Source organism: Chrysemys picta, chromosome 6 (assembly GCF_011386835.1).
Source record: "Chrysemys picta bellii isolate R12L10 chromosome 6, ASM1138683v2, whole genome shotgun sequence".
NCBI lineage: Eukaryota > Metazoa > Chordata > Testudines > Emydidae > Chrysemys > Chrysemys picta.
In genome coordinates, this window is record NC_088796.1 from 14,888,722 (window position 1) to 14,901,880 (window position 13,159).

General features: G+C 49.1%; 1 protein-coding gene across 21 annotated transcripts in view; it reads left to right on the forward strand.

Moving 5' to 3' along the window:
- Positions 1-13,159, forward strand: part of CTIF (cap binding complex dependent translation initiation factor) — a 320,545-nt gene that overhangs the window by 221,061 nt on the left and 86,325 nt on the right. For 10 of the 21 annotated variants that reach the window (XR_010588762.1, XR_010588764.1, XR_010588765.1 and 7 more), the window contains one exon: positions 1,948-2,277. Coding sequence is in view for 17 of the 21 variants with exons in the window: in XM_065549989.1 (XP_065406061.1) it covers positions 1,948-2,277 (330 nt within the window). In the remaining 4 variants the exon portion in view is untranslated. Of the gene's footprint in view, positions 1-1,947; positions 2,278-7,668; positions 8,403-13,159 lie in introns of those variants that run through there. The other 11 variants (XR_010588763.1, XM_065549997.1, XM_065549991.1 and 8 more) reach the window with 3 other exon arrangements.

Genomic DNA, 13,159 nt, shown 5'->3' on the forward strand with positions numbered 1-13,159 from the left:
CCCTCCGCTCCTTGTCCCCTGACTGCCCCCTCCTGGGACCCCTGCTCCTAACTGCCCTCCAGAACCCCACCCCCTATCTAAGACTCCCTGTTTCTTGTCCCCTAACTGCCCCCTCCTGAGACCCCCCCCCACACCTGTACCCTGACTGCCCAAAACCTTACACCCCCAACCCCCAGACAGCCCCCCCAGAACTCCCAAACACCCCCCCCGCTCCTTGTCCCCTAACTGCCCCCTCCTGAGACCCCCCCCACACCTGTACCCTGACTGCCCAAAACCTTACACCCCCAACCCCCAGACAGCCCCCCCCAGAACTCCCAAACACCCCCCCGCTCCTTGTCCCCTAACTGCCCCCTCCTGAGACCCCCCCACCTGTACCCTGACTGCCCAAAACCTTACACCCCCAACCCCCAGACAGCCCCCCCCCCGAACTCCCTGACCCATCCAACCCTCCCCCCTGCTCCCTGTCTCTTGATTACCCCCCCCCCCAGAACCTCCCTGCCGCTTCTCTGACCCCCAGCTCCCTTACTGTGCTGCAGAGCCGCGTGCTCGACAGCGGGGGAGGGCAGCAGGGTCGGAGCTCCAGGCGAACGGACCAGCGATCTGTGAGTGCAGGGAGGGAGAGGGAGGGAGAGGAGGGGGGGTGTCAAGTTTCAGGAGGGAGGAGGGGGAAGTGCAAGCAGGGCTCTGGCTTTGGCTGTTGGAGCACCGGCTGCTTTGTAAGCCACGCGCACGCTCTGCATGGGGGCGGGGGAGGAGGGGAAGTCCGGACATTGACAAATTCCCCCCGGATGCTATTTTTAACCCGAAAAAGCCGGACATGTCCGGGGGAATCCGGACGAATGGTAACCCTACCCAGTGTGACCTTGCATAGGCGGTGAGTTATATGGGCCCGTGGTGCCCGTGCTCCAGCAATATTCAGGAACGTGGGCCCAGCTCCACCAATGTTTGGGCTTATATTTTCAGAGCCCTCCCGTCCATAGGATGGACCGGGGCAACCACCCCGGGCTCCATGCTTTGGGGGGCCCACACTTCAGGGGCCCGCAGGGTCCAGGCGGCCTGGGGGGTTAGTGGGAGACCAGGCGCTGGCAGCAGCAAGGAACCCATCCCCAGCCCGCTCTACCCCGCCCCCGCTCTGCCCCTTCACCCAAGTCACCGCTCCACCTCTTCCCGCCCCTGCTTCGCCCCTGCCCCATCCCCATTCCACCCCTTCCCCCAAGTCCGCACTTCTTCCACCCCTTCCCGCCCCTGCTCCACCCCCTCCCCGCCCCCATTCCATTCCTTCCCCACCCTGCCTCTTTCCGGCTTCCGCCCCCTCCCCTGAGCGATGCTGGGAGCTGGCGAAGCAGGGGTGGGCTGGGGCTGGGTCTCTCGCTGCTGCCAGCACCAGGCCCCCCACTAACTCCCCAGGCCACCCTGGACCCCACAGCCCCCCGTAGCGCGGGGCCCCCCAAAGTGCAGGTCCTGGGGCGGTTGTCCCAGTCCGTCCTATGGACGGAACGACTCTGCTTGGACCTGTTCTGGGCACCACAAAAAATTATACAAACCCTGACACCCATGTCACCTTGGTATTTCCAGGTGCCTGAGCAGGGTCATGCTGAGTCAGTGTGTTCACAGTATCAGTAGCTATGGCTTTTCTCTGCAGGCAAACCTGGCTCATGGGCACTTAGTAAATGTCACACTTCTGGTACACAGGTATATCCATCACATGGGGACGCTGAGGCACAGAGATGTGATATGACTTGCACAGGAGTCGTAGATGGAGTCCCTGTCAGAGCAGTAATTAGCGCTCCCAAGTTCTTGGCTCCCACTCCGGACCTCAGACCACTAGAGTGTGCCACTAGAACATGCCTAGATTTAGATCTGATTGTATGATTCCCATCGCCCCCTACCCCCTGTTTTCTGTGAAAGAACAAGGGCTGATATGTCTGTTTTTTCCTTGTGTAACAGATGCCTTGTCTTTCCCTTTTCACGGACCAGGACGAAGTGCCGGTGGAGGCAACCAACCCCCAAAAGAACAAAATGGACAAATTAATTGAAATCCTCAACAGCATGAGGAACAACAGCAGTGATGTGGACTCCAAGCTCACCACCTTCATGGAGGAGGCCCAGAACTCCACCAACTCTGAGGAGATGCTGGGCGAGATCGTCAAGACCATTTACCAGAAAGCGGTGACGGACCGCAGCTTCGCCTCCACAGCCGCCAAGCTCTGTGACAAAATGGCGCTCTTCATGGTGGAGGGGACCAAGTTCCGAAGCCTGCTTCTCAACATGCTGCAGGTAATTAGATATTTGCAGCTGCTCCCAGTGTGTTATTACTAGAAAGAAGTCCAGGAATTCTGACCATAGTTGAGCTTTTCCCAAGTTCCATTCTTGCCCAATTAATTATAGAAAAGAAAAGTGTAAGTGAAGAGAGGGCAGTGGTTTTTGTGTTTGTTTATGCAAGTGTTTCATGGTTACGACAGACCAATATAATTTTATAGGCACCATCCGGTTAATATCCATCTCTATCTCTCCTTCTGTTTTAAAAGCTCAGTTTAACAAATGCTCATTCCCTAGGCACTGTCCCCACCTAGTTTTAACCCATAAAGCTCTGAAAGGTTTGGATTCTTAGTACGTCAGAGACTACCTCTCTCCTTATTTGATTCCCCAGCGGTTGAGATTATTACTGTTTGTTGTTCGTATTACTGTAGTACCTACAATCTTGCACCAACATCAGAACCCATATGCTGGGAGTGTACATAGACAGTCCTTGGCCTGAAGAGCTTGCAGTCTAAATAGACAAGACAGGCCAAAGAGGAGAAAGGAAGGATCTTTATCCCCATTTACAGACAGGGAGATGAGGATCAGGGAGATGAAGGCCAAGATCCCCAAAGGGATTTAGGTACCTGAAGACCAGAATGTGTTGCTGCAGTCCGCAAAATCCTTCACTTGGCTGCCACCTCGCCCTGTAGGTCCCTAAACTCACTCGGCACCAACGTTTTCACTGTAAAAATTCCCGAGGCATCTAAGTTTCTACCTGGGGGCAAGTGCACTGCTGGCACAGGCAGGCATCTAGGCGGCCTATTTCACGCCTAAGCCCAGCATGATCCTAAAGGCAGGTGCAGATAGGCATTCCCCAATCTATCTCACCTGTGGGGCCTGGATCCGATAGTTGTGCTCAGAGGCCTCCTCCGAAGTCCTTTGTGGATCTGGGCTGAAGCGACTTGCCCAAGGTCACACAGGAAAGTCTATGGCACAGTCTTGAATCCAGATCTCTGTGCCCTAATTACAAGATCTCCCTTCCTACAAGCTCTGGTGAGGCACTTGAGGAGGTGATGGGCATTTGAGGAGACAGCTCTCTGGCTTAAATGGAAGAAAGCTGGGCATTATCCGTGGAGGGTCCTCACCGCTGGTATTTGTGTCCCCCATTGGTCTGCCAGAGCCCAAGTTTGTTTCCACATATCTCACAGCTCTTGATGCTAAACACATGGAAATAAATAGCTGCAAGTTGCTTTAATCCAATATGAGCCCTGACTCAACTACACCGTCTAGGAAGCAGAAGAAAATTGCTGGCATCGATCTGCCTGGCTTGCAACTGTAACAGCTGCACTTACAACCCGGACGGTAATGATTTGTGTGTGTGCAGATCATTGATTATCATGGGTGACTTTTTTATCCGTACACCCAGCACTGGGTTCACTGTACCATGTCCAAGAACTCTATAGAAAAGCAAAGTCAATTAAAAAATAAACTGATAGCCTTGGCATTTAGACCATCATAATGATATATAACCAGGGAAATTGGGATTGTCCCCTAGGCACCGGCTGCCCGCTGATGGAGAGCATAGGCTTGAATGTCTGTGTATGCTCATCACATGGTTAATATGTGATTATTTGCTTTCTGGGAGAGGGTATCTTAGAGTCCCTAGGCCTGCCTGCCCCTTCAACATACCCTCTTTGTTCCCTGCCTGCACAGGGCACATGCCGCGCCTGATTATTTGTTTGGCCAAGGAGGGTTAGAGCAGGCTCTCTCACTCAGGGCCGGCTCCAGCTTTTTTGCCGCCTAAAGCGGCGAAGCGGGGGGGAGATAAAGCCGCGATCGGCGGCACGTTGGCGGCAGCTCTGCCGCGCCGCTTCATTCTTGGGCGGCAATTCAGCGGCGGGTTCTTCCCTCCGAGAGGGACTGAGGGACTTGCCGCCGAAGACCCAGACATGAGTCCCCTTTCCATTGGCCGCCCCCAGCACCTGCTTCCTTTGCTGGTGCCTGGAGCCGGCCCTGTCAGGACCTACCTCTTTCCACATCTCTGATGGGCTGGATCCATGAGATGTGGCCCTTCAGTTTTGAATGTTTGGGCTCAGCTTAGCTGACTGTTTTTCAGGGAGGCTGGCTGGCTTATGGGATTGATAGGCTGTGGGACCTTTTAACCTGTTAGTTATCGGCTGAAAACAGCTCAGTTCAGCAGTGCACATGTGGTGCCAGCCCCAAAGTCCCATCAGCATTTTTTTTAATGCCCTGGCAACTAAAATACCAGCACTTGGCTGACATGTTAGGGACCAGGACCCTAGGCGGTCTGAGTGGTCAGAATAGGTGTAGTGGGTAGAGCAGGCATTCAGGTCAGGGAACGAAGTTGAGGGTCAGCACCAGAGTCAACTGCCAATTACCAGAGCCAGGGGTCGAGTCAGAATCAGGGACAGGAATCGAAGCTGAGGGGTGGGGCCAGGGTTAGATACCAAATGCCAGAGCCAAGGGTCAAACTAGAGTCAGAAGTCCGAGCCAGGGGTCCGAACCAGGACTGGTAACTGATGGTTGGAAGCAAGCTGTAGGGGTGGGAACCAGAGGAGAGGCCAGGACTAGGGATAGAGCAGGAGCACGGTGGGAGTCAGGAGCAAAGGCAGGGGTGAGGCAGGAGCCAGGAGCGGAGCAGGAATCAGGAACAGGGTTGGGTACAGGGTGTCAAATGCAGGAAGTAGGCACAAGCGCAGGGTCCAGTGCAGCAGCAACAGGGAATCACCTGGTTGCTCAGACAACTTACTGTGCCTTTGTCTGGCTTAAATAGCATGGTTGGGCCAATCGGTGGAGCCTGGCGAGGCGATCGTCCAATCAGGGCTTCTGTGGGTGGTGCCTTGGCTGAGGCTGTAGTTCTACTAGCTCCTTGACCCACCAGATTTCAGAAGACATTGGCTGGAGGCCAGGATGTCTGGAAACTCACAGGCCTGGGTTCGAGCCCCGGACATCACATGTGGAGGAAGGGAGCTTCTGGGAAATGCTGGCAGGGTCTCTCACTTCTCAGATAAGGCTGACCCAGGCTGATGGGAGGTCCATGTATCTCGCCTAAACTGTCTGTCCTCTGTCTACTCCAAGCAGGTGGTCAGCACCACTGGTGTAGTCATGACTGATGTGCCTCTTCCCAGGGAAAGTGGAAAAGGTCACCTGGATTGAAACAAACAGGCTTTGACAGCCATAGCATCACTCCGTGAGCTGAGAGGGTGGTGGAGGGCAAGGATGCCCTTAGTGAAAAGGACCAGGTGGATGAGGATTATATGGAAAGCCTCTTGCCACATTACGGGCATTGTCCATAGCATGTAACAATGTTGTACCCCAGCCGGTGATGTTATTTGGTATGGGCACAGGCTCCCTTTTTGTGCTCTGCAGAGAGGAGAATTTGAGGCTTCATTTATGTGCAGAAATGCTTTGTGGTGGTGATGTGGGAGCGGCCCTCGTTTTCATTTTGTTGCTGACGGTGTATGTTACGCACACATCCTGTCATTGAAATCACATCTTTCTTTGCAATGTACTTTCCTTGCCATTCTGCTTTCCTTTTCTGCTGTGGCTGGAATTCATCGCTTTATTATACTTTTGCATTGCTTGTTTCCAGTCCTGTGGCTGGCTGTGCGCAGTGCCCGGGGCTGAGTCAGACTTTTGGGCAAACAGCACGTGGCAGTTGTCTGACATTCCTTCTTGCCATATATCTACCCTTAATCCAGCTGGCAAAAATGCTGGCACTCTGATTTACATATAGTGAGCCCCTGATGCCCTCTGCTTTGATTTGGTGCAGCCACAAGCCAAGGAGGGAGAAGATCTTGCTAAAGTGCTACTGTGCCATCCTGTGATGGCTGCTGCCATTCTGTGACGTTGTCAGCTAGAACACTCCATCCCCCCCAAAAGAATATGAAATAGCAGCTGTGGTGAACATTCAGGTGTGAGCCAGTCTCCAGGAACCTGAGGGTATGTCTGCACAGCAAAGAAAATCCCTTGGCTGCCACATGTCAGCTGACTTGGTCTCGCAGGGCTCGGGCTGCGGGGCTGTTCCATTGCTGTGTAGACTGCCAGGCTTGGGCTGGAACCCAAACTCTGGGATCCTCCCATCTCACAGGGTCCTAGAGCTCAGACTTCAACCCAAGCCCAGATGTCTACACAGCAGGGAAACAGCCACAGACCCTGAGCCCCGTGAGCCTGAGTCGGCTGGCACAGGCCAGCCACAGGTGTCTAGCTGCTGTGTAGACATACCCTGAGAGCATTCCTTGCTCAGAAGGCTTTGCAAGTTAGCCTCACATTGGTGAGATTTGTGTCACTAGCTGATCATTCACTGAAAGGGTTTGTGCTTCTATTTAAAGAAACAAACTCCAGTGAACACTGTCTTATCAACTGCTCCAGTGACCCACAAAAGTCAATCGATTCCTCGTGGTGATTTTCTCGTGAAGAGGGATGTATTCATTATTCACTACATCTGGGATACTTCAGGCCAGTTTCTTAAGAAAGGAGATTGTCCAATAAGGGTGACCTCTTTATATGGTTTTTATTGTGTTAATATTGAGCATGTACAGTTCTTATGAACATAATAATCAGGCATCATCTTCAAACTCCACACCTTCAGCTACTTTGGGAACGCTAATTAAACCCTGCAGTAAGTATCATCCCCGTTTTTCAGATAGGGCACAGAGAAGTTAAGTGACCTGCCCAAGGTTACTCTTACCAACTGGCAGAGCCAGGAATAAAACTGAGGAGTCATAGCTCCCACTCTTGCTCTTAACGATTAGAGGATTCTTCCTCTCAAGAAAAGTGACCATCTTCTCTTGATTGTCTGCTGTTAACTCTTCCTTCAGTGCTGTAGCCAGATGTTCAGCTGGTGTAAATGGGTGTAGATCATTGGCTTCAGTGGAACTTCACTGACTGTCTGCTCCAGTATTTTGAGTGGGGAAGTGTCCTGGAAGATTCCTCCCATTTTTTCCATTTACTCCTTGTCCCTTTTAATGGAAAATGACTCTGTGGAGCTGAATCTTTCTCTTTGTGATTTTGCTGAGTTGGGAGGTTTCCAGTGAGGTCAAAACTTCACCCCCCCAAATGCTGTTTACTCGAAAGTTAGGTAGAATTCTATCAAATGGCAGGAGATGAGGATTCAAGGCTCCTGGGTTCTGATTTGCTACCAACTCATGGTCTGACCCTGGGCAAGTCACTGTATCTCGCTAGACTCCAGTTTCCCAACTGCGTTGACTTACTGGAGTGAAGTACTTTGAGGTTTATAAAATGGGGATGATAACACTGACTTACCTACCTGCTTGTTTTGTTGTGATCCCCAATTAACGCATGCGTAAAGCACTTTCACGTTAGAAGAAGGTGCAATATTCAGTACAAATTAAAAATTTCTATTTAATGAACTGCCCGTCCCCTTCTGGTTCTCCCTGTGCTCAGCCTCAGAGACTAGCAGATCTCATGAAACTCCATGTCTCTGAAGAAAGGAAATTACGCAGGGACGGAATTTGCCCCAAGTTCTCTGAAGCTGCCAGCAGAAAGCCTTCCATGTGATGCAGCTCCTCCGCTGTGTATGTCCATTGTATTCTGTATTATGAAATATCTGTTGTAGTAACGTGGTAAACATGAAAGCTAACCTGTAGACCCTTCTGGGTGCAAGAAATCTCAGCTCTTGTTTCCTGCTCGTGCTAACAGATGGGGGAAATCTTGACTATAGTTAACAGAGAAATTCCATTACACAATATTTTAAGTGATTTTGAGCCTTGCTCTCCAGTGGGTTTACAATGAAAAGAGGGCTTTGCTTTCACAATTCTGGGTCAATGAGAGGGCAGGCATATATAATGAGAATCGTAGCCAAGGCTGGCTTATTGATGCACAGATTTCAGAGCGAGGAGGAGTCTGAAAAAATGAGAGAGAGAGATTTATGGGTAATGTGTCACCTGTGACTTCTATAGCTAGACAAGCTGATGTTAAACTGTATCATTATTTATCCCCTTGTATATGCACATGTTCCAGCAATGAGGTCTGTTATACAATGCCCAAGTGCTGTTCAAAGAGTTTGTTTTCTAGCTCACTCCAATGCTGGATGATTGTAATAGCACTCTGTGCTTGCATGCTGTCAAGCATCATTTAAGGGTCTCAAGACACTTCCACAAATAAATAACTAATTAAACTATGGGAGGTACGTTGCCACATTTACCATTCGTTCCTTTATTTCACACATGAAGGAACTGAGGCCTGGAGTTTAATTAACTAGTCCAAGGGTCATGCAGCAATTCCGTGACAGGGCTAGTTCTTGTGGTATCTAGCTCTACAGTAGATAGAGACCAGTATTCCTGAGACCCAGCACCTGCTTTAACCAACAGTCCACACTCCCTCGTTGTATCATTATGTACTTATCCCTGCTTTCAGCTACTGAATGAGGAAAATTCGAGTATTGCTTAGGTGAGTTGTTGTGGCTTTGGAGGTTGCGTGGACAATATCTACAACTGGCATTTTACTAGAGGCAACTTATGGGCTTGTTTCATCTTTCTGTTACCTTCCTGCTGGTTAAATACACAAGCTAGGCACAGGTGTATGGGAATCGCTGATCCTTTGAATATTTCTATTTTTCCTTGGGTCACGTGATTTTTTTTTTTTAAACCTCTTGTGGTTTTGTCTCAGTTCTTGCTCTGGTTTCTGCCCTAGGGGATGAAGATGATGCTAGGTGACTATGCTGCTATATGTCCTTGCAGTGTGAGGTAGATGCCAGGGGCTAGGGCATCAGGAGCAGGAATTTGAGAAAGCAGTCCCAGTGAGGCTGGAAGGAAATATAGTGTAGCTGATTAATAGTAATGTTACAGTGGTGCTTAGAGACCACGCCAAGACTGGGGCCCAGCCTTGCCCCAAAGAACTTACAGTCTAAATATACAAGAGAGACATAGGGCGGGGGGAAAGGCAAAGCCATCATCTCCATTTTACCGTTGGGGATCTGCAACACTGAAGACTGAAGTGAGTTGCCCCAGGGCACCCTGGGAGTCTCTGGCAGAGTCTCAACCCCAAGTCCCAGCCCAGTATCTTAACCACAAGCCCATGCTTCCTCTTGCAAGACTGACTCCCAAGAAGTCCTCCAGCAAAATCACCATAGGCTGAACTTGGCAGAGAGATTATCTCTAAGGATAAAAGAAAATTGATTTTTCCTTAAAACAAAATCCATGATCAGCCCATGATTTTGAGTAAAAAATCACAGCAAAAAAATCAGAGCCCTGATCATAAGCAAGAGGGGTAGGTAGCATAATACACTGAAAGCCCATGAGATACCAGCACCTAACCCAAGAGCAGAGGAGATTCCCCTTGGCAGTGGCAGTTATGACTTGCTCTTTCCCGTGAAATTTTTCAGTCATTTCTGGCAGCCACATCCAGGATTAAACTAAACTAGCAAATCCCTAAACTGTTCATGTTCTGGTGTTTAAAAACTACTATCCATCTAACTTGAACCAAGCTCTCGGCGCTTCTGGAAATAGAACTAACTTCATTGTCACGTGCCATCTGGAGCCCTAAACAGCAGCAGATCCTCCTGTCTGGTGAGCTCTCTGCTAGATCCTCTGTGCCACTGCAGGAAACCTGTAACGCTTTCTTTAAAGCATGATCTGTGGAGACTTATCAGCAAGGGTCAATGATTTAACATCCTGAAAGCTATAAATCAGAAACCGGATCCCATTCATGCTTTTCTAAGAGCGTGTATGTAGTACAAACAAAGACTCTGTCATTGTTAACACTCCAGCAGCCCGGGAAGCTGCTACAATCATCAGGACCGGCAGAAAGCATCCTAGGAGTGTATTTGAATTGGATTTGAGAGACTTTTCCTCAGCAGAGGGCTTCTTCCTGCAGGCCGCATGTCTTAGGGAACTTCCTGGGCTAAAGAGGCTGTCAGCATCCCTGGGCACCACCACATTCTGATGGTTGGGGGGACCCTGCTGCTGTACTGAGAGAGGACATAAGATGGATGAACACTCAGGTGACCTGTCCCTTCAGCTTTGCCAGCTGGCCATGGACATTGCTCCGGGGTTGTGACATATTGCGACAGAATCCAGACTAGTGGGGGGCTGTGTCACCGCTGCCCTGCAACCATGGGTGTCTTACAATGTCTATGGCCCACCTGGGCCACTCACAAACAGCCTTCTAGCATGCATAGCACACCCTGGGTGCCTGCCAGTTACACCATGGCTCTCACCAGCCGTGGTTATATTGCAGGGTGACCTCAACACCCCCCCAGAAATGTATGTCGTGTACTACCCAGCCCTCTTCTGGATAGTACAGATATATTAAGTCCATTATACCTTTAAGGGAATAATATGCCAGTGTATTATCTTAAATAGAGTTACCCAGACACCTCAACTTAAACATGCTGGATTAGATAAAACAGTAAAACTAATTTATTAACTACAAAGAGAAAGATTTTAAGTGAGTACAAGTAATGAGGCATAAAAGCCAGAAATGGTTACAAGAAAAATGAAGACAAAGCGCTTTCTAATATCTACTTAAGAAACTATTGGTGTTGCAAAGCAAACTTTCATACCGCATACCCCAGAAGATTACTGACCAAACTTTCAGCTCAGGCCCCCTCCCCCAGAGTCCAATGGCTGTTTCCTCTTTTCTTCTTAGGTTTGGAAAATGAGGTGAGCAGGGAAAGAGAAGGGGGTGCCTGAGGGTGTTTTTCCCTCCTTTTTATAGTTTCAGTCCCCCTCTTGAAAAACATTTCCAGCTGAAAACCAGAAGATAAAGCATCTATGTGGAAGGATTTTCCCTGCTGGGTTTTTTCACCTGTCTGAGCTTCCTTTGTTTTCCCTTCCTGCTTGATGATTCTGTTTATTGCGTAAATGCAAATTAAGGCAAACACACATTCCTTTGTTTAGGACAGACCTGTTTGCTGACTTCTGCGTGGGCAGGGCTGTGGGGTTTGGAACCTGTGTTAATACCATCATACAGGGGAATCTTATAATTTCACATATAGTGTTGCCACATATATTTTATCAGGACAATGCTGACCAGCAAATTATGAGTTTTCAAATGACACCTCACAAGGCATACTTTGTACAAAGATTATTGCAGTGGTGTGTGGGTGCATTCCCTCATGGGGGTGACCCAAGGTGCTGCAGTGCCTTTCAGTCCAGGGAACAAGAGACTGCTCCCAGCAACTGAACCTACGGGTGACATCCTGGCCACATGGAAGTTTTTTCATTGTCTTAATGGAGCCAGGATTTCACTCTAGGTCTCTTGGGAGGCAACAAAGGCCCACCATGCAGGTCCTAAATGTGTTTATTTCAAAGTCCAGTTTCACAGACACTCTTCTCTTCTTTGTTTAAATTAAACCATTGTCTCCATTTAGGGGGAAGAAAGCTATTATGTTAAGTATTAATAACTCTTTGCTATAAGGCAGGAATTCAAGCAAGACACTGTCCTTGGCTCAGATCCCACCCCCGGGAATAATGTTTAACTGTCGTGTACTGTCATCAGGAACAACTAGACATACAGTACCTGCCTGGGGTACTTCAGATGAGGTAGGCTTGAGCCTGGCCTGTGGCTCCGGGCTCTTTCCCTTGAAGAGTTGCTAGGTTAATCTCAGCTGTCAATGATAGGGGGTGATCACAGTGACAGTGGTAGCATAGGTAGAGGGTAGATAATTTTGCAGGCCCATTAAAAAAAATGTTAAGACCAACAGAGGCCTACATCTGTAGCTCCCATTGACTTTGAATGGAATAGTGAGAACACAGCGCTTCTGAAAATCAGGGCTCTGACAGTTAAACGTAATATTTCAGAAAGTTGCACAATCCTCCTTTGCAGCCAGCCTTTTCCTTTCCAGCCCTGTAGCCGGCTCGGGTTCATGTCCACAATTGTCTCCGCTCTCCTCGCTATGAATCCTGTCTTTACCTGTGGGATTTGTGAGCTCTGTTTGAAACACCCACGTGAGTGAATGCACAGAGCCGAGGAGAAGATATCCGTCTTGTGTATTGTGCTGCGCGCCCTTCTATTAAAGTCAGAGGAAATCAGAGCTGGCTCCAGCTATTTTCATCCAGGTTCTCCTGTGATGAAGTGGAGTTCAGCGTGAGGGCTAACGGTCCAAAGAGGAGGAGAAAAGAATCTAAAATCTTCTTCAGCAAGGAAACGGCTGACCAACTGACCTCAGGCGTCAGTGACTGACAGATCTCTAATCCAGTCAACAGAAATACTTTAGGCAGGGCAATCCAGGGATGCTGCATGACAAGTTTTCTGCATTATTAACTGCAGAACCAGTGATTTTGTGGAGAGAGGAAAGGGCAACCCAGATGCTGCAAGTTGCTGAGCCACTGACTTCACTGGGCGTTGAAGATACTTGGCACCTTCTAAGACGTGCACAGCAACTGGCAGGACTGAGACCTCTTTGGTCATACAGCAAGATCAGGAAACATTTAAACTTATATTTGAAAAAATGATACTTATAAAACTCAGCAATTGACAGTAGCTCCAGGAAGTCATCTGTCTTTTTTATTTGCTGTTACCACAACTGGAGGATCATTGAGCTTATGGCTAAATACAGCGTGAAGCATTGGTTAACACACTTTCTGGGATTTACTTTGTGAACACTATTGTAGTTATTTACCATTAAGTGATTTCCCACCCCCGGGATTAGAGACGTTTAAGGAAGTCGTGTGGGCAGATACAGAGAGTGCTGGGAGTCAGTTTAAATGCCGGTGGAACTTTGAACTAATCACATGATTGTCTTGTTTCAGAAACAATTCTGTTGAAAAAGTAATGTTAAAGGAAAAAAAATGGTCCTTGAGGATCACCAGGTGCTGTATCAGAGCTGAGCTTTCAGGAGGAAGCAAACTGGCAGCAGAAAGCAAGGCTATTTCAGGTTTTTGCTTTCTCCAAAGAAAGAATTTCCAAATTAGAGAGATATCACTTAGTCAGC